Below are 27,859 nucleotides of genomic sequence, written 5' to 3'. Positions count from 1 at the left end.
CAATGGCAGTGTCCTATGACAATGTTAAGTCACAATGGTGACCATTAATGATGCCCATAGCAATATCTCAACTAGACTATTCTTGTAGCATGACTGTGTGTGTGTCTGCTACCCAGCCTCTATTGATCCTTGCCTATTTTTCCAGCCTGGTGTTTGGATCTTTCTGAATAATTATATGAACTACTTTATGGTTTCCAAAAGACTCTTTTCTACTTAAGTTACCAAGACTTGTTTTCTGTTTCTGTTGCTTTCAACCTGTAATTCTGACTGATAAAGCTAACACATTCATTGCTGTATCCTGTTCAGTATTATGGAGGTCCTTTTTGCTTTGTTCTTAAAGCATTTCCAAACCATAAGCTGAATATACTAAACTATTAGATGTTGAGTCAACTCTCAAAGATTTCAAAGAATTCATGATCTGGTGGGTACACAATGCAAAAATTAAGTTTCTGTACTACAACATGATTAAAATTTTAAAACATAAAAAAGCACAAGTATACTCTAAAATACACACACACACACACAAACACACACAGTATCATGGAAAATAAATAAATCTATCCAAAAACACTTAAGATAGAGTATTAAAACTACAGAACTTAAAGGATAAAGAGAACTTGCAAGAACTCCCAGACACAAAAGCATATCACCTCTTAAAAACTAACAAACTCACCTCAGCCACAGTATCACAACCACTGACACAAGAACATAATGAAGAAACATTTCCAAAATATTAAGGGTAAAAATTGTCAGTTAAGACTTTTGTAACTAGCTAAATTATCACTCAAAGGTGATAACATTGTACCTTTTAGTTTTTTCCTATCAAGTTCTCTACTTTTATTTTAATAAAAGATGTGCTGAGGGGCACCTGGGTGGCTGAGTCGGTTAAGTGTCTGACTCTTGATTTCTGCTCAGGTCATGATCTCAGGTCCATGGGTTCAAGCCCCCGCTTTGGGGATTCTCTGTCTCTCCCTCTCTCTTTACCCTTCCCCCTTTCTTTTTCCCTCTCTCTCTGCACCTTCCCTACTCTCTCTCTCTCAAAATAAATAAATACTTAAGTTTAAAAGAAAAAAGATGTGCTGAGCTGTGTTAGAGATCGCTTTTTGAACTGTAATCTACATATTTGGGGGATAATCTTCCTAAAGGCTGCTCTTGGCCACTTTTATACACCCAATCTGGACTGTGCTCAGATTAAATTTATGAGGATAGGAAAGATTTAGGGTAAGAGTATGAATTACAGGGAGAGAATGTAGCAATTTGCTCATGGTTCTCTTTTTTAATTCTTGTAACTTCATGGGAGTCTATAATTTCTTCAAAATGTTAAAGTATAATAAAAAAAGATCTCTTAAGGGATGGGCAAAACAAAAACATTTCAGATATACAAAGACTGTTAACAAACCCAGAGCCCCTCATTAAAAAAAGGGGGGGGGGGGTGCCTGGGTGGCTCAGTCGGTTGAGCATCCAACTTCAGCTCAGGTCATGATCTCACAGCTTGTGAGTTCCAGCCCCACATAGGGCTCTGTGCTGACAACTCAGAGCCTGGAGCCTGCTTCAGATTCTGTGTCTCCTTCTCTCTCTGCATCTCCCCCACTCGTACTCTGTCTCACTCTCTCTCTCTCTCAAAAGTAAATAAACATTACATTTTTTTTTTTAATTTAAAAAAAGGCTGTTACAGGAGGCAATTTACCAAAAAAAAAAAAAAAAAAAAAAAAAAGAGAAAGTAAGATTCAAGAAATAGAGTTGAGCACAGAGGCAGATAAAATGTTGAAAATTCACTTCCTCCTGATAAATTTAATTAACTACCTCTGTTGTGTTTTAAAAGAATACAAAATAAATCTACATAAGGCAGTAGAAGTTAGAACATTTGTTGTGATGTATAATGGACATGTGAAATTCTTCATGTTATGAGGAAAAGCAATCACAATTGTTTCCAATATTGAAAAGGGCTTCCTATGACCTGTTGTTCTTTAACATGAAGATAATCACAAGAGTTTTTAAGCAGAGGAATGATTCAGTAAGATCAGATCTACTAGAAAGAGAAATACAGCCTCTGTAAGATTTTTAAAAGTAGAGACAAAATTAGTTGGAAGGTCAGAACTATGTAAAATTTAGTGAATGAAAAGAGGAAGAGCTAAATGTGAGCTATAATTAAGACAGAATTTACAACTCCCCGCAGACACCATATGTTTAGGTACACATAGATAAGTTTCCCCCATCCCAGACAAGAATGTGGTCACATTTCTCTTTGTGTGCCCAACGTACACTTTTGTGGGGAGTATCTAATAAATGTTTGTACTAGATACATTTCATCTAAAATCTCCAGAATATGTGGAGATACACAAAGGATTTGTTAATATAAGTCCAAAATACAGGGAAAGCTCAAAGATTGAGCTCTCATCATGAGAGAATTGCCACCGAGGAAGGGTTAGATGGCCAAAGGAGAGGAGGAAAATGAAAATAAAAAGGAGAGGGAAGGCAGCATTCTGAGATACACCAACACTAAAGCGGAAACTGAGAGAAGGAGAAGCAAGCAAGCCTAAGAATAGTGATGGAAAGAGAACAAGGAGAATATCAGAGACGTTTGTTGCAAAATGACTTAATTTAATTTCTTGGATTGTTTTAAAAGAGACAAGAAATTAAACAGAAAGGATTTAGGAAAAGACTGCTTCTGGTTGCAAGAATTTGAAGATATAACATATTTTCAAGTAAAGAGATTTTCTTATAAATACTTTTTAAAATAAGATCATCTATTGTGTGTGCCTGGTGGAGGGAAGTTTAGGCTGGAAGGGGTGATTTGGTCTTTGTCCTGTTTTGGCAGAGAGCTCCCAAAACCTTGGAATTTCTTGTGTTGCGAATGATAAAAGAATCTTTCACGACACTAATGAGGTGACTCCTGGAAAGCACCTAAGGATGGGGTCTGGTTGGCAATAGAGCCAACCGTATGATTAGAAGGTTGGAACTTTCAGTCCCATCCCCTGACCTTGGGGAAGGGAACAGGGGCTGGAAGTCGAATCAAGTGCCAATGACCAATGACTTAACCAATTGTGACTATGTACTGAAGCCTCCAGGAAAACCCAAAGGGGCAGAGTTCGGAGAGCTTCTGGGTTGGTGAGCACGTGGAGACGGAGAGTGCCTCACCTGGAGAGGCATGGAAGCCCCAAGCTCTTTCCCCATATCTTAGCCTATGCATTTCTTTCATCTGGCTGTTCCTGACTTATATCCTTTATAATAAACCAGTGATCTAGTAATTAAAATGTTTCTCTGAGTTCTGTGAACTTTTCTAGCAAATTAATCTAACCTGAGAAACAGGTCATGGGAAGCTCTGATTTACAGCTGGTTATAAGTACAGGTAGCAACCTAGACTTGCAACTGGCCTCTGACGTCCATGGAGTCATTGGAACTTCCAGTCTATAGTCGGTAGGTCAGTCAGAAGCACAAATAACAGCCACCGGGACTTGCTCTTGACTTCTGAAGGGGGTAGGGGACCACGCTTACAGGACTGAACCCTTAACCTGTTGAATCTGATGCTGTCTCTGGACAGACAATGCCAGAACTGAGTTGAAAACTCGGATACCCTGATAGTGTCTGAGAACTGCTTGTTGAATGTGTGAGGATCCCTTCCCTCACTGAAACTGAGTTTCAGAGCACTGAAAGGGCATCATACAGAGTCCTGATGGTCCAGACAACAACTCAGTTATTCAGCCTTGTCAACAAGGTCTTGACAGGAGTGCCTGGTTAACTCAGTCAGTTAAGCATCCGACTTTGGCTCAGGTCATGATCTCATGGTTTGTGAGTTTGAGCTCCATGTGGGGCTCTGTGCTGACAGCTCTAAGCCTGGAGCCTACTTCAGATTCTGTGTCTCCCTCTCTCTCTGCTCCTCCCCCACTCATGCTCACACTCTCTCTCTCTAAAATAAATAAGCATTAATTTTGTTTTTAAAAAAAGGTCTTCATATATGTACAAATTATATATGCAGTCATTTACCTTTGACACTAAAAAGAAACTAAGAATAACCAACGGCTTCACTATATCATGCATTCTCTATGACTGATCTGGAAAATAAGCCCAAAGATCCTACCTCAATTTCTAACTCTTTGAAACTGTAAAATAGGTTCTAATGCCTTATAGTTAAGAAAATCTTTGAAATGTCATGTCTTCTGAATAAGGTGAAGAGGGTCCATCCTATTTTCCCTCCCTTAAGTCATAAATAATATATTCAGAAATCAACAACCACATAACTGAAGAATAGAACCCTTGTCAAATAGCAATTTTGGAATTCTTTTAAACATCATTACATAGTTTTTCATGGACTAACTTATGCTAAAGACATGCAAAATAAACCCATGATAAATAAGTATTATAAAATAAATTATACATCTATATACCTAGAAAATTTTTTTGCAAGTTCTAACTGTGTCCACTAAGTATAGATTGCACTGCCTTGCAAGATTCCTGAGGTTCTAAAAGTTCCACCAAAGACTAAGGTCTTGGATGTCACTTAAGTTATACATTTTAGCTATTAAAGCCAATGTTCTGACAAGCCCTTTGGCTCTAACCCCAGGGCATGCATTTGCCTTAAACCACATAAGAATGTGTCAGAGGGCTATATGTCAATCAACCAGGAGAAGTGCCTATTCCCAATTTAATGTTGTCAGTTGCTGACATTAAAACCAGCAACAGTTAATTGTTACCCCTTCAAGTGGGAATACTGAGGGGAGAAGAGAGGTAGGTGTCTAAGTTCAGGCTGATAAAGCTGTTAATTGCTACCCTTTTATGTAGATTTGTTTAATAATGAAAACAATGTGGCTAATCATATAATGTTTCTATTTGTTCCCCAAGGGCTCTTCAGGGAAAGTTTCAATCCGGGCTAGATTTCCACAGCTACCAACTGTGCAGGGACAAAAGCAGAACAATCAAGGCACTCAGTGCTGGCAAACAGCTGAAAGTGGTTCTATACAGATGCCCCTCCTCCTTGCCCTATCAGAAAGGAGCCAGGATCTGCTATGGACAACCTTTGCAGGAGGGGTGCCGGGAGGATTTTAAATTATAAATTAATGATAATAATAATTTCGTGCAGATACTTAATGAAAAGGAAAGAGAGAGAGAGAAATGAAAAGCAGGCAATCTGAAAAGCAGGAAATAATAAGTCTGATGTAGGCTTGGATCCTCCCTATGTCTCCATGCAACAAATCAGCTAAATTCACATCATTTTAAAGTGCCTGTGTTAGTTTCTACAAATCAGAGAGACACGACACAGTATTTTTTTTTAATCCTGTGCCAGCCTTGCTCCTTATAGACAGGGTGATGATATTGGGCATATCATTAAACCACACATTTGGAGACTGAGTTACTGAAATAACCCTAGCTACCTACTGATCTCCAGAGACAGTGCCCTGTGTATGTTTTCTACAAACGGAATGCATATTACTCACTGATGTTTACTTTGCATCATTTGGCCAAGGCAATGGACAGAATAAAGTTGTGTTATTTGAAATAAAATATTTCTAACATCAATTTTGTTTTCAGACTCTATTACCAAGTAACGGAAGCATTCAGAGACATCCCCAAACCACTGGTGTCCCCTCTCTGTACAAGAGACAGTCATTCTATTTTGTGTTTCTGAAAAAAAAAAAAAATCCTACTTGTACTAGCACCTATCGCACCAGCCCCATGCAACAACTTACACGGTCCAACTGTCCTAAAATCACTTGCAAATACCCTCCCCCCAATCTGGCCACAATGTAATTTTCAACTTTATTGAGGTGCCTACCCTCTCAAGTCTTCAGATATTTCTAGACTTGTCTGCGCGTTGCCTCCTGAACCCGTCCTCTGGCCTGCGGGGCTCTCTTCTTAGAATGTGCTCCTCTCATGACCTGTTCAATCTTACTCATATTTCAAGGACAAGCCCAATTTCACCTAATCCGCTAAGCCTTCTGCAGTCACCTCATACCACACGGCTTCTCCCTTCTGTGAATCTGTAAACTAGCACCTGCTTGATCATTCATGTGACACCTACAGATGGTGTCTGCTCAGTCTTCCTCCAGTGTTCCTCGTCTCCTCTACTGAACTCAACACTCCTTGAAGATGTGTATCTTCGTATCCTCCCTAGCATTTGAGCTGTCTATGGAGAAACCCTCAAAAAGGTTAGGGACCATACCGCGCATTCCCAGTACATTTCAGTGAAAGTTGACATTATTACATAATTAAACATTAAACTTCATTACTTTGTAAGTTTGCTTTTCGGTGGTGAAATTCCTTTACAGGTATGACTCTACAAGTCTAAAAGTGACAGCATGCCAAGAGTCCATTTCTGACATCCGAGGAATCATCTGCTACCAAAGAATTTCTTGAAGAAGAGAAAAACTTAAGAAACAATCAATTCTTAAAATTCCCTTTCATGTCAGCAGGAAATAAAAAATTAACAACCTAAACAGTAGGCCTAAGTTCACATTTCTCATTTATTTCAAACACGTTTTTCCCAACTGGAAACTCAAAACAGGCAGAGAGACTGCTAAACTCTTTTCCATCTTCCAAATTGCAAAACGAAAATTTAGGTTCCACATCTGAAAGAAGAGATGATGAGATGCAAACATAAAGAGATGATGTTACATGTACGGATGATAGAAAACAGCTGAATCAAACCAATGGAAATGTAAGCGAATGAAAATAAAACTCCATTTGCCAAATACGTTAGCCAGGCTCATAAGCCAATAATCACCGTCACGATTATGCTCATGTGCACCTTTGGGGCTTACCTCAATCACAAGTCAAAACGTTCTCAACTGTGAAGGCCTGATCAAAACCTGAAATCTAAGCACCAGCAGCACAGTGAGAAAATGCCAAAACCAGTACCAATGCTCTCTCCTCCATCCCATGTTCATCATTCCTGAATAATTATATTTATTTCTAAAACACAAAGACAAAAGACAAGGCAACCAGTTAAGTTAACAATTATGAATTGTTTTCTATTTTAACAGCTACCAATGCCATTTGGCTTTATTTCACAGAAACCCTAAGAGTTTATTTAGCATATAATGCATTATGCAAAAGAATGTCTGTGCTAAAGATTCACACAGATTTCCTTTAATTAATAAGCCCCACTTAATTTTTAATAGAATATGATTTACAAAATTTCAATTTACTTAAAACCTTCAGTAACTCTGCTATGGCATAAAGAGATATGTATCTGTTTTCTCCTAAGAATGAGGCAAATTTGCCATTAAATTTTTTTCCCCAAAGGTCACCTTGAACTACAAAAAAAAAAAAAGCCCTACTAATAGTCATTATCTTTGGGAATGTACCTAAACTACAAGCAAATAAATCAGCCATGTTACCAAGCACAAAGCTATTGAAGATTGTTAAGATTTATTTTCAGGTGCCAGTGAGACTAAACAAAGATTGTAAGGAATGAAACAAACAGAAGAAACCCAGGGAACAAATTAATACATTGAATCATTATCTTACCAGCAGCATTCCCTATAGAACAAAGTGATGAAACTATCAAAAAGCACTTCTCAAAGCAACAACATTTTCGCATGTCAAAAAAAAAAAAAGAATTAACCTAGAATAAATATATAAATAACAGTATGTTCTGTGTTAAGCCAGTAACAAAGAAACCCCTTAGTGCAGTAAAACAAAGTCTTGTCAAATCCCCATTTTTTACAAAGAAGCATGAAGATCCTTTCACAATGGTTTAAACTGTATTTATAGTAACAGAGTGAAGACTTGAGATAAAAGTCAAAAGGATTAAAGTCAAAGCCCCAGCTCGACATGAGTTATGGTTTTGATTTTTATTCTTATTGTGGTCTACAAATATTAAGACAGAAGATACTTCCATGTGATTGTGGGATCCTCTGAGACTCTATAACCTTAGAAGAGCAGATAAAACGAATGAAAATGCATCTGGTTTGGGAGCAGCCTCCATATTAAATGGCAATGCGCAAAGTAACCACCACAACTGCAGAAGGCTGAGGGGGAGTGGGGAGGCTGAAGGCTGAAATTTCTGCAACTGATGCAGGGCAGGAAAAAAAAATGAAAAGAAGAAAGAAAAGAAAAAGAGAAAGAAAAAAAAAGATGTGGTATTACTGCTTTAAAATGGCACCCTGTTAATAATCACAACATTCCTGAAAATACAGAAAAATTATACTACCATTCCTTCTTTCCTGAGCTAAGCAAGCTCACCACATACAAACACTACATACTTCTGCAAGAAAACTGGTAGGGCTTGATAGCTGCATCTCTATCTAAAGCAAAATCCCTGGAGTTGCCACTCAGAGTTTGCAGATTTACGAACCACACACTTTTCTCACAAAGAAAGAAAACAAAATTTCTGTTGTCGACTGGAAGTTCTTACTCTACAGAGAACCATTCTTCTTCCACATTTTTTTTCTTAAAAATGAATGCAAAACTACATTTAAACATAAGCTTTTGGTCACAGTTCAAAAAATGTATTTTGCATTTCCTCTCCCGAAACCCTCTCTTTCAAGATAATCTCTCTCTCACACACACACTCCAGTAGGAGATATATATTATATACTGTATGATTGGAAGGTTATTCTTAATATTAATTTGGATACTCTCTCCTTTCAGTTCCCATATTGCAAGAACCACATGCATATTTTCCGTTCATCCTTAGTCTCTACTTTTAAAATCAGACACCTGGTTTAACACTTGATGTCTCGAGAAAAGGCTAAAAGTCCTTAATAACAACAACCACAGCAAAAGCAGCAGGGGCAGTGTAAAATATGTAACGATAGTATTTTTATATCACAGAAATGCCCTCCCAAAAGGCATTACTTTTTAAATGCGTGTAAATTAAAACTATAATTATAAGAGTAAAAATGGTTTTCACGTAAGTTGGTAAGAGAGTTTAAGTCTATATGTATGCATATAATCATAAAGAAAATACTTAAAAGTCACAATTGCCCAAATGGATCCTTTTCTCTTTTATTCACGAAGTAAGCCAAGAATGATCATAAAGCCACAATTACAAATCACAAATTCCTGAGAAAGATATTTCCAGTACAATTACTTGCTATTTCATTCAGTATTTTATTTCAACTGTCACATTTTGAATACATACACATTTGTGCAACTACCAGGGGAAAAATAACTTGAACCAAATTGAAAAATTACCATAACTACTAGTTCAATATGTCTGGTTAAAATAGAGACATCTGGTCTATCATTAGTTCTTTTGTGTTGATGACTCCTAGTGTGTCTTTTCCCATCAATGAACTTTGCAAGAGGAAAAGGCAACTTTTAACAAAAAGATGCGACTCAAAAATCCATCTCAAGATTTATCAATACAGATCTATTATGATTAGATCAAATAAAGCACAGTACTTTCAGGAACAGTAACAAATACTGTTGAATACAAATGGTTAGCTTTAAATTCCATCAGAATAATGTTATTTATTAAATAATTCTCTGCAAGCAGATATAGGTAATTCATGAATCATTATTTTAAAATATTTATAAGTCAACTCTTTCGCTTGTTTAAAACACATACACTGAAGCTCTATAATAATACTTGATTGCCACTCCAAGGAAACTGAATAATGCATTTTCAGAAGCCCTGCACACCCCCACACAATTCTGAATTAATGGCTGAGCAAACAATAAGTAATGTACTATGCTCTAGCAAAAATTCAGTGATAACATCAATCTGGCATCTACTTAACACGTACTGCTTACTTTTCACATATTCCTCACAGATAAGTTTCCTTTCCCAGATGCAGTTCATTAGACAATGACTATCACCTGCCCATTCATCCACAGACAGTGAGTGATTCAGTAATTAACACAATCACAGATAAGGGGAGAAATCATAACATACACTACTACAAATTAAGAGATGAGGTAAAGGGGCCTAGCCACTCCAGCTTCCAATAACTAGATTGCAATTAAAAAGGACTTTTGTCACTTCTTCCTAGGGTAATAGGGTCAATTATTTAAAACCCCTTGCTCCAATCCAGAGACAAACCAGTAAGGCCCTTCAACCAAACTCAGATAATTACTTTTGACAAATGTTCTCCTTGAGCATGATGTAGTTACTCAAAAGCTTTAAAGAAACAAAACAAAACAAACAAAACAAAAACCAACCCACAGTCATAGTAAAACAATCTTTACAAAGTCAACCCAATAACATGTTCTTTGGTCTCGCCCCCCCTACCGCCCCCCCCCCCCATATTGCATGCAGTCTGCCTTCTTTCAGCCAATTTATAAAAGATAGTAAGTTGCTAAGTAAATATTTAATTTATGCAGCCGAAACCCTGAAAGGCTGAGCTTCAAATGTAATGCTTTGCATTCCCGTGAGGCACACAGTACAGAAATATCCTTTTTAAAAATCCGTTTACAGCTGTCCTTTAAAAGAAGAAAAAGAAGAGAGAGAAAGAAAAAAGAAAGAAAGAAACCCACACATACACATGCATCAAACCAAAGACGCCGACGCCCCTCTGCCAACCAGCATTTCTATAGAGACATTCTTTCGATGATTAAAACGTAAGCTCCGAAAGGTTAAAGAAAAGCAGCCAAGTAACACCGCCCAGGAAGCCAGCATTAAAACACACCTAGCTGTACACTCTTAATAACCTCCCACTACAAATGACACTGACCCAACTTCACCAAACACACACACACTCGCCCCGACACACACACTCACAAATTGCACACACGTGCACAGAATGTACACACAAACATCGAACAGAACACAATACCTACAAAACACAAACGAACTTGATCCACACAAAACATGCACGTATCAGTGTGCATACATAATGCACACGACGCGGCACACGGACACGCACGACCTAGCCCACATGCACACGCCCCACAAGTCCGTGTCGGACACACACCGTGCATGCACGTGTAAAATGTATGAACTCACAAACGCCGAACACACACACAGACCGTGCACAGAGAGTTATTGATGAAATTCCGGGAGGTGGAGGGGCCGGGAGGGAGTGGTAATTGCCACACAAAGGTCTCCGGAGCGGCAGAGAGGGAAGTCGAGCGGGCCGAGCGCTCGGAAATTCACCCGTGGCGAAGGCACAGCCGAGCCCCGAGAGCGAAGTACCGGGAGAAGTGTCCCGGGCGGTCCCGGGCGCCGCTGGCGCGGGGCTCCCCGAGATAATCGCTGCGCCCCTCCGCGCGCGCACGCACGCACACACACACACACACACACACACACACAGGGGCCCCTGGGCGAGCCCACTCCCGCAGAATAACAAAGAGCAGGAGCCCGGCGAGCGGGCGGCGGCTCGGGCTGGAAGTGGCCGTCTCCGCCGCCGCGGGCCGGCGCGGGGCGAGCGGCGGGGCCGGCGGGACGCGCGGGCGGCGGGCGGCGGGCGGGGGGCGGTACGTACCAGGCGGGCAGCCTCGGCCCAGGTGCGGTCCTTCTTCTTCCTCTTGTCTTTCATGTTTGCATCTCATTGATGGTTCTGATGATGACGTGGGGGATTCCACGGGGTGCTCGGGGTTCGGGCGCGGAGACAATGACCCAGTGACCCGGTGACCCGCACTCGCTCCGCGGGGGGAGGCGCGCGGGCGGCGGCGGCGGCGGCGGCGGGTGGGAGGGATGGAGCGAGGGGGTGGGGTGGGGTGGGTGGGGGCGCGCGGGCGGCGGCGGCGGCGGCGGCGCGCGGCGGGCGGGCCGGGGGCGGGGGCTGGGGCGGCGGCGGCGGGGCCGGGGACAGGGGCGGGGGCGGCGCCGGCCGGGCTCGCTCGTGCGGGGCTCGCGCTGCGCCGCCGCCGCGGCCGCCGCGGTGACAGCTCCGGGGATGCTCCGCTCGGCCCCGCTCACAACAATACACTCTGACGTCACGGGGAATGGCGACGCGGCCGCACACTCGCCGCGCTCACACTCGCCGCGCTCACACTCGCCCTCTCGCGCGCGCACACCCGCGCACACTCGCCGCGCGCCCCCCACTCCAGCCACGCCCTGAAACCCTCGCGAGACCCCTCTCCCTCCAGCCCAGCCCCCCAAGTCCACGGGGCGCTGCCCGCTGGGTGCAGGCCGTGGCCCCGGGGCCCGCGAGGGCGGAGAACCGGAGACACGGTAGCCTTTGGAACTTGTGTACAAGTCCGTTCCGCAACTCGAGGCTTCTGTCCTGTGCGCTCACACTCACACACACACACACACACACACACACACACACACATTCTCACATAGTCACTCCGCACTACTTCCCTCTGCTGGACTCTTAACCCTTTTCTGCTTGGCTGGGTGGATTCCCAGAGCCTTGCTGCAAGGGTACAAAACCAGCCTCTTAACAGAACTCGTATCGAATGTGCAACTTGACTCAACATTAACCATCTACATCGTCTTAAACAATGCAAGACCAGAGAGATGTGGCCGTGGAGCGGTGCCTTGCTGTGCCTAAGCGCTAATTATGTTTAAATATCGTACGGTCATCATCCCGTAGCGTAAAACGTGAGGCATATGTAAACAACGGCACAGCTAACGCTTGCGTGTTTTTTAAATTATTTATAATTGCCGGGTTTGGGATGCATGAAGAGTTGGGTTGTTAACCTGGTTAGCGAACTACAAAATGTTATGTTAAGACTTGAAAGTTTATTATAACCTTTCCAACTTCTTAGACCACTGGTAAATTGTTTAGGTCAAGAAAATTACTGTTAAGCAAAGAAAAGAAGGGGTCCTATGACCTACACATTAATTTTGCGTGCATTTATCTTAAGTATCTAAAAAACAAAGAGGGCACTCATACTGGATTATTTATGTAAGGTTATTTCCTAAATGTGATAATAATGGTATGTAAATAGTACTTGACATTTTTTCATATACATTATCTCATTTGACCCTTTCAAAACAAGGCGCTCAAACATAGATCTTTATGTCTACTGCACGGAGGAAGTGAAACTCAAAAACATTACATTGCACGTGAGATCTCTTGCTAAATCAGTTTTAAGAACCAAACCCAAATCTTTTGACCCTACTCCCATGCTGTTTCTATTACTCTAAACTGCAATACTTAAAAATAAATACCCCTAACTAGAAATGAACATCTACATCTACTGAAAAAACGTATGCCCAAGAATGAGAACGATACTAGTAAGGTGATTCCTTTGAGAATAGTGTCAAATGACTGAAGTAATAGAAATGTTCAATTACTAAAAATTAAGCAGAGGCCGTTCACAACCATAAAGAGCTGATTATTTTATTTCTTTTAAAAGATTTACTTTATTAATTCATTATAATAGGAAAAAGCTATGCATCCTTTGAAGGAAACATCTCAAAATTACCTCCAGTTTCCTACTTTCTTTTTTTAAAAGGATTTAGAGAACACACCGAAGTTATCCCTAGGGGAAGAATTTACCCATGCAATTTGCATAACTCTATCCAGGTGTATTATATTTTTACTTTACATTTCAAATATATTAAATTTGAATCACGTTCACATCTGCTTTTATTTTCAACAATTCTCTTTATAACTAAAGTAATTGATACATTTCAAAGTACTCTCATACTAATGTTTTTTCTTCTATTCAGAAATACCTATTTTAAGCAATCAGACCATAGCATATAATTTGTTATTTTCAGTGAAATAGTGCTTAATAAAAAGTTTTGCAGCCAGCTAAAGGAAAATACTTCTTCGCTTGCTTTGCGGTAACTTATTATTCTTTAATAAACAATTCTGGTTATCACAGAAGAGAACATATATCATCCCCCTTAAGCGATGTAAATTGATTATACGTTAAAAAAAAAAAAAACCTAAAACTAAATGCTATTATTCGTGTACCCGTTCTTTGACATGAGCTAAATATAAATAATCAATATTCTGAAGACTCTTAGATTCTATCTCTACTTTTGGATATTTGAGTATAAATAGTCTGTGGTAGGTATGTCCACTTAAAGACTTGTGTTCTATGCCAAAATAATTTATTTCACAGAGCACCAGAACAGAGGTGGGCCACCATTGTCTAGAAGTTGTTGCTGTTGTTATATTCCTTTCTTCTACATTTACATTTGCATATCAGGCCATACTTTTCCTTATGACAATCTCTCAATAAATGTAGTGGAAGGAAGGAGCATATGAATCCATTACAGTTCTTTTACAGTTTAGTAACTTATGTGAGTATCTTTTTAAAAGGTAGAAAATAGTGAATGTCACAAACGTACAAGTAAAATTATGTGAAAATTAAGAAAAATAACTCTCCGCTGTGGACATTAAAGAAGGCTTTCAGAAAGAGATGTCCTTTAGAGTGGGATTTGAAAGATGGGAAGGATTTGAACATTCACGTTTGTAGGCCAGAGGAGAAGCTTTTCCAAATAAAGTGCAGTAAAAGTCAGAACAATTTAGAACTAGAAAAATGCTCAAATGGGTAGATGAAATATACCAAGTGCTGCTGGCATTCATTTCAATTTCATATAAGATCACTTGTATTTTAAGAACCCTTCCTTAAAATGAGGAGGAATAACACAAAGAACAGAGCTTCCAGTGAGAACTGCCCTATAGATTCTTTCTTTTCTGAGCTCTCCATCCAATTAGACAGAATAGGGATAGCTCCAAAGTTCATTTGGCATGTAACAGCTCCTTCTCTGCATTACCCAGCTTTCTTTATTCCCATTCCTGCTTTTAGGTTCAAAATTCAACAATTCACACTCCCGTTGTGCATGTCTACCTTCACCAATCCCAGCAGACCTTTTCATCTCCAGGAACGTTATTTTTATATTACGAGATGTGTAACAATTGATAAAGACTCAATACCAACCAAACCCAAACAGTAATAAATATCAATTTATGTAAGACAAAATACAGGTGATGCTGTGCTGGATAAGGGTTAACGGTCATATGAGACTCCAATACTAAGAGAAGAGAGACCTGAGAATTTGGGGATGGAAGTATCAGGACTGGTCTCAGGAAATACAAGGTTTTACCATGAATCTTCATCAAAGTGTTGACCAAATATGAGGGAGTTGAGGTGTGTTGCAGTCAGGAATAAGAGGCAGGGTTTGCTTTCATTGCCAACCCACACACCCATTGCATGTGGAAGTCTAGAATTAATGGAAGTCTCTTCCACCCTTCCCCCACACACACACATGCCAGCCAGCAGCACAATATGGAACAGAAGGTGGGGTGGGAAAGTAATAAAAGTTGAGAGGAGAGAACGGAGGCAAGGGTTGCCAGGGGGATGGAAGCGTTCTTCAGTGGTCTTGATAACCATGTAACCTGAGTTTTGTTTCTGAAATATATTTATTATGTATAAGCTGAGAATCTCTGAATTCTTCAAATAAGAACATTTAATAAACTTATTTTTCCTAAACATCTATTGTTAATGATCAATCAGGATCTCACTTGTCTGGAAATTCCATGAAGGTGGACACCTTGTCTACTTTGTCTGCTACCCAATTCATTGAATTTCTAGCACGAAACAAATTACTTGTCATCATCTGGTCCAGAATAAATATTTACTGAATAAAAAAAATAAGTGGGAATTTAGTAAATTGATCCCTTTTATTGTAAATACAAGTCCAGTCAATCAAAATCTATTTCTTTTCCTCATCATAGCAAAATGTTTTCTTTTTCTGTCCCTCTTCTATATTTCACTGAGCAGATCAGGAGTAATACAAAGCGAGGTGAAATAAAGCCAAATATCAGCATTATTAATTATGTATAGTCAGATATTACTGACTGGAGCTCCTAAAGGCTAATGAATTATGACCTTGTTTCTCCTTTTCTAATCCTGCATATGCGATGTAATGCACTTTTCAAGGCTCTCAATATATTCAAAGTCAGTTTATACTATGAATATAAACATTAGCTGTACTCCAGGAACATAGAGAAGTGTTTTAACACTATTATCTGAGACTAATTTTATCAAAACTCATGGCAATTCTTCCACTAGGAAATAAGTGGATTAACTGTGATTATTTTGTTTCTTTACTCGAAATCTACAATAGTTCAATATGCTGAGATTTTAGTGCACTATAATTATATACATGTAGCTAAAAAGAAAAAAACCACTTGTGAATTTTCTTCAAAACTTTTCTGTAGCTGATTTTGTTTGAATTCTCAATGCATGTAATTTTTTTTTAGTTGATTAGCACTATTTTGACACTCATTTTAAATTCTCTGGTCAATCTGTATTATTATTACATTTCATCGCACTGATTAAAAAATAAACATTTTCATGTTTTATGTGGAGATTTAGGCATTCTTAAATCTGAGGAGAAGTAGAATAAAGTGGCTCACATATTTTCATAGTTTTCTTCTTTTTCACTTAAATTGCTCTTTTTTTTCTGCTTTATCTACTTCCTTTGTGAAATCACACACTGCTTCTGAGTAGAGCCCTTCATTCAAGAATTTACCTTTTCCCCCTTTAAACCCTTAATTAGGCATAGAGAACACAGTCTGATTTATGGCCTAGTGTTTAACAGGACTCACGCTTAATCCATTACACAAAGAGGGATACACATATTCCCCAACAGCACCACTCATTAGTTTATACAAAATGAAAAAACACTTAGGAAATGTAAATAAAGCTTTGCTCGATACTATCTTCTTATGCATATGTAACGTGATCAGAATATCAACATTACGGTCTAACAGCTTTTTGCTTATTTTCAAAACTACAAATTAGATTTCTCTAGGTAAACTCTAATTCAATCCCACATTCAGTGGATAAGAAGGAAAATTACATGCTGCTAAATTCATCTTTGTGTGGAAAGAATGTTTTTAGTTCACAAAGGAAAAGACTAGAATTCTGATTACAACTGTTGTCTCAGACTCTAATTCACAGGAAAAATGGCCGTGTTACTGATATTCTGCTTGCCTCAGTTTCCACTTGTGATCTAGACATTTTGGATCTTTACTACAGAGTTAATCACCTCTTGGTCTAAAAAGGAGGAGAGTCTCCAGAGAAAAGAATTTTCTGCTAAATAATGCGCATTGATCAAAGTTCTTACCAGCTGATTCAAATGATTCAAATTCACATTTAGGCAAGGTATCCCCAGGGAAAAGAATCAAAGATAGTTATGACATTTAGATAACAAAATAATGAATCATGCATTTGAACAATGGGTGACTTACCAAAGGGTGACTTTTGTGGTTGAGACACCCAAAACAGAATTTTGGAGGCTCCAATTTCTTCCAGTAATTTCTTCCAGTAATTTTTCACCTACCTGCTATGGTAGGTTTTACCGTAAGGTATATAAAGTATACACCATAGGTATTAATCTAGTAGCGGAACTTCCTCTTCATTTGTGCCTAGCACTGAAAACTCAAAGGAAGATACAAGGCCATTCTGCAACTTTTACAAGGATGGAGTGAAGTGGGGAAATAGAGTTCCTTTTGTAACTGAAGAATTCTTATTGCTTTCCCGTTGAGTTTTATTGCAGGGGACATGGCTGATCATCTTAGCCAACACACTTCCAGTAACCATGGGGTGACATGATTGATTAGCCAAATAGCGGGAATAACTGGAAGATCTCTTAGGAGCCCATTGTAGCCAAGGAAATGCCATCCAATTGTCTACTGGTTTATGTGATGAGAGAAAAGAAGTTGGGGGGTGGGGGTGGGGAGTTGCACAGAAATTGCCACCTCCACTCAGAGTCTCACCTAGCAGTGAGGAAAGGCAGCGGAATGGTAGTTCAGAAGAGGGAACAATGACCCTGCAGTGTCTGAAATCTGCCCAGGATTTTCATTGCCCCAGTGACGCTTGGGGTGGGGGGTGGAGCTAAACGTATTTGCCTTTTATGTGAGAATAGAGAGATCCAGAAAAAGAGATTCTTGTTCACCCACTCCCCCTGACTTTCTCTATCACATTTAGGCAAGGTATCCCCAAGGAAAAGGATCAAAGATAGTTATGACATTTAGATGTCAAAATAATGAATCATGCATTTGAACAATATCTGGATTGAGTTGCTGGTAAGAACTTTGATCAATGCGCATTTTTTTAGCAGAAAATTCTTTTCTCTGGAGACTTTCCTCCTTTTTAGACCAATAGGTGATTAACTCTGTAGTAAAGATCCGAAATGTCTAGATCACAACTCCTCTGCCTCACCCATAAACATTTATTTAATTTCCATTTCATAAAACTAATTCCTTCTCCCTTTCTATTTGTGGGCTTATTACTGCATTCTTTAAACAGGTAAGGAGTGTTTTGCTCTTGTAAAAAATTTTTTTAAGTCTTTTTATTTCTGTTCTTTTTTTTTACTTGAGGTATAATTAACATATAATAAAATGCACAGCTCTCTAGTGTTTTAATGACTTCTGATAATTGTATACACCTCAGTAACTATCATTCACAGCAAATGCAGAACATTTCCATCACTTCTAGAATGTTTCCTTACGCTATTTTCAGTCATTCCTCACACCTCAGAGAAATAACCACTTTCAGACTTCAATCACCATAGATGAGTTTGGCCTGTTAATAGCCTGTTAATATTTCCCCCTGCCTGTAGCTTGTCTATTCATTTTTGTAATGGTGTCTGGTATTTAATGAGGTCCAATTCCTGATTTGTTTCTTTTATGATTAGGGCTTTTGAATATTGTCCAAGAAATCTTTGCTGACCCCAGCTTCAAGAAGATATTCTTCTATTTTTATACCCAAGTTTTGATATTTTCTTATACTTTCAGAAATCGTATTTGAATTTTATTTGGGAGCTATTTATTTACTGATGATATATAGAAATAAAACTGTTTTTGAATGTTGATCTCATAGTGTCATCTTGCTAAATTCACTTATTGGCGTTATCATAGATTCAAGGAAAATTTCTATGTCCATAATTATGTTGTTTACAAATAACAGAAGTTATACTGCTTTTCTGATTTAATGCATTTTATTTTTTCTTGCTTTCTGTAGTACATGCAAAGCTATTAATTCACCCTACTGTTTCTCTGAATCCATTTTATTAAAGTTTTATCAATTTTATTGAGGTCTAATTTACACACCACAAAGTTACCCAATGTAATTATAAAGACGGATGCTTTTACTTTTGTAAATTTATATGGCTGTGCAACCATAAACTTAATCTATTTTTAGAAACTTTTGATCACCCCCTCAAAGTACCCTCATGCCCAGATGAAGTCAAACCCTGCTCTTACCTCTAGGGCATGTAATCACACAATGTGTAGTCTTTAATGGTCTGGCTTCTCTCACTTAGCATAATCTATTTTACATATGTCCATTTTGTTGCATGTGTCAGTACTTTGTTTCTTTTTATTTCCACCTGGTATTCCACTGCATGGACATACATTTTTGTTTGTCCATTCACCAGTTAAAGGACTTCTGGAATGTTTCCAGTTTTGACTATTGTAAATACTACTCCTATGAATATTTTGTATGGAAATTTTTATGTGGACCTATATTTTCATTTTTTCTTTATAAATACCTACAAGTAGAGCTACTGTATCTTCTCATAAGTATATAAACTTTTAAATTGCTATATCTTAGTTTAAATATATGTTTACATTTTTTTAATTTATTTAAAAAAATTTTTTTTTAACGTTTATTTATTTTTGAGACAGAGAGAGACAGAGTGTGAACAGGGGAGGGGCAGAGAGAGAGGGAGACACAGAATCTGAAACAGGCTCCAGGCTCTGAGCTGTCAGCACAGAGCCTGACGCAGGGCTCGAACTCACAGACCGTGAGATCATGACCTGAGCCGAAGTCGGACGCTTAACGGACTGAGCCACCCAGGCGCCCCTATGTTTACATTTTTAAGAAACTGTCAAACCAGTGTCCAAAATGACATTCATTCTTTGATGAAATGAATATCCAAATATTTTTCCCATTTTTATTGTGTCACTTATGTTATTATGAGTTTTAAGAGTTCTTCATATATTCGGGGTGCCTGGGTGGCTCAGTCAATTAAGCCTCCAACTTTGGCTCAGGTCATGATCTCACTGTTTGTGAGTTTAAGCCCCGCGTGGGGCTCCGTGCTGACAGCTCAGAGCCTGGAGCCTGCTTCAGAGTCTGTGTCTCCCTCTCTCTCTCTGTCCCTCTCCCATTTGCATGCTCTCTCTCTCTCAAAAATAAATAAACATTAAAAATTTTTTTAAAAGAGTTCTTATGTATTATTTATATGAGTCATTTATCAATTATGTGATTTATGGTATTTTCTCCCAGTCTATGACTTTTCTTAATTTCTTAATGGTATCTTTTGAAGAGCAAAATATTTTGACTTTGATAAAATCCAATTAATCAGTTTTTTTTTTTCTTTTATGTAGTAGCTATATGGTATCATATCTAAGAAATCTTTGCCTAACCTGGGGCACCTGGGTGGCTCATCAGTTAAACATCTGACCTTTGATTTCGGCTCAGGTTATGATCTTACAGTTCATAAGATCGAGCCTCGCATCAGGCTCTATGCTGACGGCACAGAACCTGCTTGGGATGCTCTTTTTCACCCTCACTCTGCCTCCCCCCATTATGCTCTCCCTCTCTCTGTCTCTAAATAAATAAACATTTCGGGGGCGGGGGGAGAAATCTTTGCCTAACCTAAGATCACAAATATCGTTCTTATGTTTTCTTCTAGTTTTCTAATTTCAGCATGTAAATGTTTGTATATGATTATGAGTTTTAGTGTAGATTTTGTGTATGGTATGAGGTAAAGTTATCAGTTCATTGGTTGTGACATATGGATATCCAATTATTTCAGTACCGTTTGTTGAAAAGAATATCCTTTCCTCCATTGAAGTGTATTGGCACATTGGTTGAAAATCAATTGACCATAATTATGTAGATATTCTTCTGGGCTATTATGTTACATATATATGTATTCTTTATCTCTCTGTTGAGAGAGATCGAGATCTAGATATTCTCTCTATATACATATTGTATTTAATATATATATTTTTATACCAATATCACATTTTGATTATGATAGCATTATAAATTTTGAAATCAGGTTGTATAAAATCTTCAATTTTATTCCCCTTTTGAAGTTGTTTAACCTATTCAAAATTCCTCAAATTTCACCTAAATGTGAGAATCAGCTTGTCAGTTTCTGCCAAAAAAAGAGGTGGAAGGAAGCTGCTGGTATGCAGCCCCTATCAAAGCTCTCCTCTGTTTTCTCCCTTGTGTCACTTTTGATGAGAAATCTGCAGTAGCCCTCATCTTTGATCTTGAGCAACTTTAGTATAAAGTTTTTGGGTAGTTTGCTTTGTGTTTCTTGTGTGAGGTTCATTGAGCTTCTTGCATCTGAATTCACAGTTTTCACCAAATTTAGGAATGTGTCAGCCATTATATCTTCAAATGGTTTTTCTACTGAGTAACGCTCCCCACCCTCCCCACTAACTGCACGTTTTCTTTTTTTTTTTTTAATTTTTTTTTTCTTCAACGTTTTTTATTTATTTTTGGGACAGAGAGAGACAGAGCATGAACGGGGGAGGGGCAGAGAGAGAGGGAGACACAGAATCGGAAACAGGCTCCAGGCTCCGAGCCATCAGCCCAGAGCCTGATGCGGGGCTCGAACTCACAGACCGCGAGATCATGACCTGGCTGAAGTCGGACGCTTAACCGACTGCGCCACCCAGGCGCCCCTAACTGCACGTTTTCTAAAGAAAGGGGTGATGTCTTTATTGCCAGCATCGTAGCATTATGATTAGCCCAGGGTTCAGTACATATCAGCTGTTAAGCAATATCTGAATGAACTAATACACGAACTGCTAAGCACAACAAAGACAGCATTTGTTCTACTCACTTGTTTTGATTAAGTAGTGTGTCTCCGAACATCACATTAGTGGGATCATATACCGTCAGGTGGATCTAGGGTTGCAAAATTAAATGCAACCATCAAGCCAGGACACTCTAATAAGACCTCACCATTTTCCCTTGCCTTTTTTTTTTTTTTTTTTTGTAAATGCTGTCATTCTCACATTTGAAAAGAACAAGAAAAAGACAAGGAAAAAGTGAGAGAGAAAGTTGTGGAAAGGGAAGAGAAGAAAGGAGATAGATTTGGTCTTTCCTTTTCGATGCCTTAATGACCAATACGGAATTTTCGGACTATCACATCTACAAAGCTACATTAAGAGGACTTTTATTGATTTATTTTTATGGATAAATATAGTCAAATATTTGTCCATGTTAAAGACTATACATATGTGGAAATGGATGGTTCTTGGGGTTGTTCCAATTGTAACAATAGTCACTGTTTATTGAGCACTTATGCCATAGGGGCTATTATAAGGTCTTGTCTTGTAATTTGCAAGAATGTTATGAGTTATACAACATTATTATACCCCTTTTAAAATGAGAGAGTGAGATTGCGGAGAGATTAAGTAAATCTTGCAAGAGTTCATACAACTTGCGAGTGACAGAGCTGAGATGAAAACTTTATGCAATGAGTCAAAATTTTCTCCAGTTAAGTGCACCTCAACATGTCAGTGTGCATTTTTTCTACTATAAAATATTTGCCTCTTCTGTTTAATAGTGAAAATAAGGCTACATATTTTTAGGATATCTAGGATTCTGCTGCAGTATATATGCCACAAAAAAAGATACTGAGTCAGTTAAATTATTTAGATAACTTATCCATATACATTAGTAAAAGAAGCATGTGCTTCCCTGTTTTCTTCATTTTGTGTGAGTAGGTATGTTTATTTAAAATAACATATGTGCAACTTAATGAAAGTGCATTCCATAATGTAAGGAAATTACAGTAGTTTTATTTTCCAGCATAGCAACAAGATATAAATAGATACTAATAAGTAAAATTAGGTTAATTGCTGAAGAAAGTATAATTCTTAATAAGGTTGCATTATATAAATGTGTGCACATGTAAAAGTCCTTTAATATACATGGACTTTGCTGCATCGGCGTGGAAAATTGTCAGCTCTGCCCCTCCTAGCTGTGTGACCACAGGCAACTCTCTTCCCGTTTCTGAGCCTCAAATTCATTGGCTATAAAATGAGACTAATAATTTGTTACTTATGATAAAGGACCAGATAAGGTAATATGGGAAAGAGCTTTGAAAACTGGGAAGCACAATACTTTCCTTAGGTATTTAATAATTATTGTGACTAATAATCATCCACAATAAAAATATATTCAAGGAAAAAAATTAAATAAAACTACATAAAATTAAAAAAAATATCCAACACGTACTTAACTTTCTTAGGATCTTTGAGACAATTACTTTTTAATAAACTTAGCATTTTAGAATAGTTTGATTTATAGAAAAACCAATGATAAACAGTCTCCCCATGCCCCACACCCATTTTCATTTGTCACAAGTGATGAATTAATATTGATATATTGTTATTAATGAAAGTCCATACTTCTTTCATATTTCCATAGTTTTCTCCTCACATCCTTTTTCTGTTCTAGGAACTCATCAAAGATTTGACCCTACATATAGCCATCAAGTTTTCCTTGGCTCCTTTGGGCTGTGACAGTTTCTCAGACTTTCCTTGTTTTTGATAAGCTTCAGACTTTTGAGGACTTCTGGACAGATATATTTTCAGGTATTTTGTAGGATGCTCCTCTCCTGGAATTTGTCCAATATTTTTCTCATGCTTAGATTGGAGTTATGGGATTTTTGTGAGGAAGATCACAGAGGTTAACCACCATTTTCATCACATTGTTACAAGAGTACATGCTATCAACGTGATTTATCACTGTTGTTGGCCTTGATCATCTGAGATGGAATTTGTCGGATTTTTGCACTGTGAAGTTTCTTTTTCCTCTCTTTTCCATACTATACTTTTTGAAAGGTTGTTAGTATGTGCAACCCACACTTAAGGAGAGATAGGTACATTATTGGATATTTCTGCATAACAAATTGTATATCCTCCACATTTTATTTATTTGATCATTATGAATATCATTAAAGTTTATAAACCAAAGGAAATTTATTTATTTTTGTATTCAAAATGTTCCAAATTGGCCATTGGGAGCTCTTTCAAATGACCTCTATATCTTTTTGATATACCCCTATTATTGTATTTTTTTTTAAATCATATCTCTACTTTCTAGCACTGTAGGATGTTTTAGTCTCATCTTGTATATTTCCTGTCCTGGTCATAGAATCAGCCACTTCTCTAAGAAATCCTCATTCTTGTATGAGAGAATGGTATTAGAAACCAAGATTTGAGTGCCAGGTGTGAAAAACACCTGAGGTGTTTTTTCTAGCCCTTCTCAACTGACAGAGTAAGGAAATATATGTGTGAATACTAACCTAGGTACATACATGTATCTCTGTATCTGAATGTAACCATCTGTATGTATGTTAAGCTAAACATGAATTCATATAATTAGTCTTCAAGAAATTAATTACCACATGGATCATTCTAGCCTCCTCTCCTTGGCTATTTATAACCTTCCACTACGACAGTGAGAAACCTTGTTCCCACCATCTGCCATGTATTTATTTAATTGTTCAATTCCAGTATACATGCAAAGCTATATTAGAACTATTACCAAGCACTGCCATGGGGGGGGGGGAACCTTCAACAAAAACATAATAATGTTGCCCTCTACCCCTTTAATGACATTGTTTCATACATTTGTAATAAAGCTAGATTCCTTTGTCATATTCTGCATTCCACTTTGTTATTCTATAATGTCATGTATCCACCATTATGGGATCATACTGTAAAATTCTTGAAAGAATTCTCTGTGCTTCATGTATTCAAACCACTGGCTCATCCCCCTGAATCCCTGGCAAACACTGATCAGTTTACTGTCTCCATAGTTTTGCCTTTTTAAAATGTCATGTAATGGGAATTGTACAGTATATAGCCTATTTATACTGACTTCTTTCACATAACAATATGCATTTATACTTCATCCATATCTTTAATTGGCTTGATGACTCATTCCTTTTTGTATATTCTGAATACTATTCCATTATATAGATGTATGACAGTTTATCCAATCATCATTCAAAGGGCATCTTGGCTGCTTCTAGTTTGGGGTAATTATGAATAATGCTACCGTAAACACTTGGGTTTTGTGTGGACATAAGTTATCAACACATTTGGGTAAATACCAGGAGTGCAATCGATAGATCATACAGTGAAACTATTATTTCACTTTGTAAGAAACTGCCAAAAACTGTGTGCCAGAATGGCTGTAAGATTTTACATTCCCTCCTGCAAGGAATGAAAGTTCCTTGTTGCTCTAAATCCTCACCAGTTGTTTTTCTGGGTTTTAGGCATTCTAATAGGGGTGTAGTCATATCTCATTGTTGATTAAATTTGCATTCCTCTAAGGACAGACAATATTGAGCATCTTTTCATATGCTTATTTGCCATTTGTATGCCTCATTTGGTGAATTGTTCATACATATCTTTTGGCCAATTTTTGTCCATTTTTTTTACTGTTGAGTTTTAAGAGTTCTTTGTATATATTTTTTTATTTTAATTTTTTTAATGTTTATTTATTTTTGAGAGAGAGAGAGAGAGAGAGAGAGAGCATGAGTAGGGGAGGGGCAGAGAGAGAGGGAGACACAGAATCTGAAGCAGGGTCCAGACTCAGCTGTCAACACAGAGCCCGACGTGGAGCTCGAACACATGAACCGTGAGATCATGACCTGAGTTGAAGTCGGACACTTAACCAACTGAGCCACCCAGGCGCCCCAAGAGTTCTTTGTATATTTTAAATAGAAGTTCTTGATCGGATATTATTTCGTAGCTAGGTTCTCCCAGTCTGTAACTTGTTTCTTCATTCTCTTAATAGAGTCTTTCTTGGGGCAGAAGTTTTAAATTTTTAATTAAGTCTAATCTACCAATTTTTTTCTTTCATAGATTGTGTTTTTTTGCGTGTGTTGCAGCTAAAAATTCACCACCAAACCTAAGGTCACATACATTTTCTCTCTTTTTTTTTTTTTTTTTTTTGCTGAAGTTTTAGAGTATTACATTTTACATTTAGATGCATGACCCAGTTTGAGTTAATTATCATGAAAGGTGTAAGGTCTATGTCTAGGTGCTTTTTTTTTTTTCTTTTTTTGCATGTGGATTTCCAATTGTTCCAGTATAATAATTTGCTGAAAAAGACTATTCCTTTTCCATTGACGTATCTTTGCAACTTTATCAAAGATCATTTGAGACACAATTATTTGTTTGTAGTTAACTTGGTTGTTTAAAAGATGGTGCCATGAGGTCAATATTGAAGTCTTAGACAAAGCAATTTGGATTCATACAAACAAAGTGTTTGGAATATATGTGCCTCTGTATGCTGGGAGTTTTCTAGTCTTCTAACTCTGCCTGCTGATGCGCCGATGTACATTCTTGCTTATAAAGAGAAAATATTGTAAGTAGTTTACTCAGGTAAACCCAGTACCACCAAATATATATTGTGAAGATGGTGGGTTTTTATTGCCTTGCTGGGTGTAAATCAAAACAAAACAAAGATAACCAGGGGATAGGTAAGTATGTGCTGAATTAGCAGCCAAATAAATGTTGAATACTCTGGAAGTCAGTTGTTCTTTCCCAGTATGCAGCAGAATCGCAGGCTGCTTTTCATACTGCAGCACATCATCCTGGCTCCTGGAGCTAGGGGGAAGGGTGCCATGAAAAACTGAAGGAAAAAATATATATATTCTGCTGCTGGGGTGCATTATTATCCCAGTGCTTCTCAGCTCCCAGCAGTGAGGAGTCAGCCTCTTGCCCTAAACTTTATGGCTATAGTAACTTACGCTACCACACCCCACCAACGGATGAAAATGTTTCTGATCATCATCAGGTATCTTTTTCCTCCTAATAAAAGAAACACCATGCCTTGGAATTCTTGCAGCAATAAAAAAAAAATTAAACCACAAATGCCTAAACAAAACAACAAAAACCCTATTCACATTCATTTTTGCAAGATAAGTCACTTCTATTTAAAAGCAAATAAAAATAGCATCAGCCCAAGCTCTGTCCTGCCCCATAGCTTTGAAATACAATTGAATAATAAAAGAGGTTATGATGATGTCTATCTCTGAAAGTGCAGCGTCTCTTCCTTGAATACACAATTAACACAAAGGCAATAGGTACATCCGTAACGGTGAGTTCATAAAACCCACTTCGGAGCCCAAGTCAATGTCAACAAATTTCTCTCCTGTGAGATGTGCTCCTTTAGAATTTTGTTGGCTTGTCAGCTGTTTCATTAATATTTTATAACAGAAAGTAAATGTCTTGAGATTCCAGAATCATCACAATCTGCCCCAGCTCCACGCTATTGGTTATTATAATGTCATCACAATCCTTTGATATATGTATAGAAGCCTCCTTATAGGGAATAGTTTCTATTCTCAGTTTATACATATGCAGAAGTGAGAAAACCTATAAAATTCAACTTTAATGCAACTGAAGGTTTGGAAGGCTGTTCTGGAAATGTGTGTACATTTTTGTCTTCTGCATGGTTCCCATGGCAAAAGGTATTCAGCACCTTTTTCAGGCAACTTCAAGCCTCTTGAGTTTTTCATCTTTTTTATCTGGCCTCCTGTTTACAAATTGATAAAGAAAATATTAAAATGGAATGAATATAAATAGCAGCTGTAGAATGTATTCTGCCAAGAATACATCCCCTGTTAGAATTGCTAATGTATTAGAACAGTTTTATAGGGGAAAAAATACTTTTTATGACATTTCTTAGTGTAGAATCCACTCTAGCTGTAGTTGAAACAGGATTGTCTATATATACAGAGAAATATAGATTAAAGTGGGAAATTTAGGTAAATAGTAGAGAAATTTCCTTTCAAATACACGTTTTCATATAGCAGGGGTCCAGTAATTACTAATGGAATAGAAGTGATATTTAGGAAATAAATTACTATTAAAAATTAATTTTTTCATGCTAGATGTATGCATAAAGAGCTTTAGTCTTCACCTTTTTTACCTTAAAAGTGTTTAAACAAAGCTAAAAGCCGAATGAATACACGTACATAGTCCACTTAGATTCAATAATTAAA

At 38.0% G+C, this 27,859-nt stretch overlaps 1 protein-coding gene across 1 annotated transcript in view; it reads right to left on the bottom strand.

Annotated features, from left to right (window-relative positions):
* The window catches only part of ASXL3 (ASXL transcriptional regulator 3), a 175,287-nt gene extending 163,743 nt beyond the window's left edge, over positions 1 to 11,544 (bottom strand). The window contains exon 1 of the mRNA XM_060613566.3: positions 11,367 to 11,544. Coding sequence (XP_060469549.2) covers positions 11,367 to 11,420 — 54 coding nt within the window. The 5' untranslated portion in view covers positions 11,421 to 11,544. The remainder of the gene's footprint in view (positions 1 to 11,366) is intronic.
* Positions 11,545 to 27,859: the final 16,315 nt, after the last annotated feature.

This window comes from Panthera onca, chromosome D3, assembly GCF_046562875.1.
Source record: "Panthera onca isolate mPanOnc1 chromosome D3, mPanOnc1 haplotype 2, whole genome shotgun sequence".
In the NCBI taxonomy this organism is placed as follows: domain Eukaryota; kingdom Metazoa; phylum Chordata; class Mammalia; order Carnivora; family Felidae; genus Panthera; species Panthera onca.
Note: the sequence above shows the minus strand (reverse complement) of the source record. Positions and strands in the feature narration are given on the sequence as shown.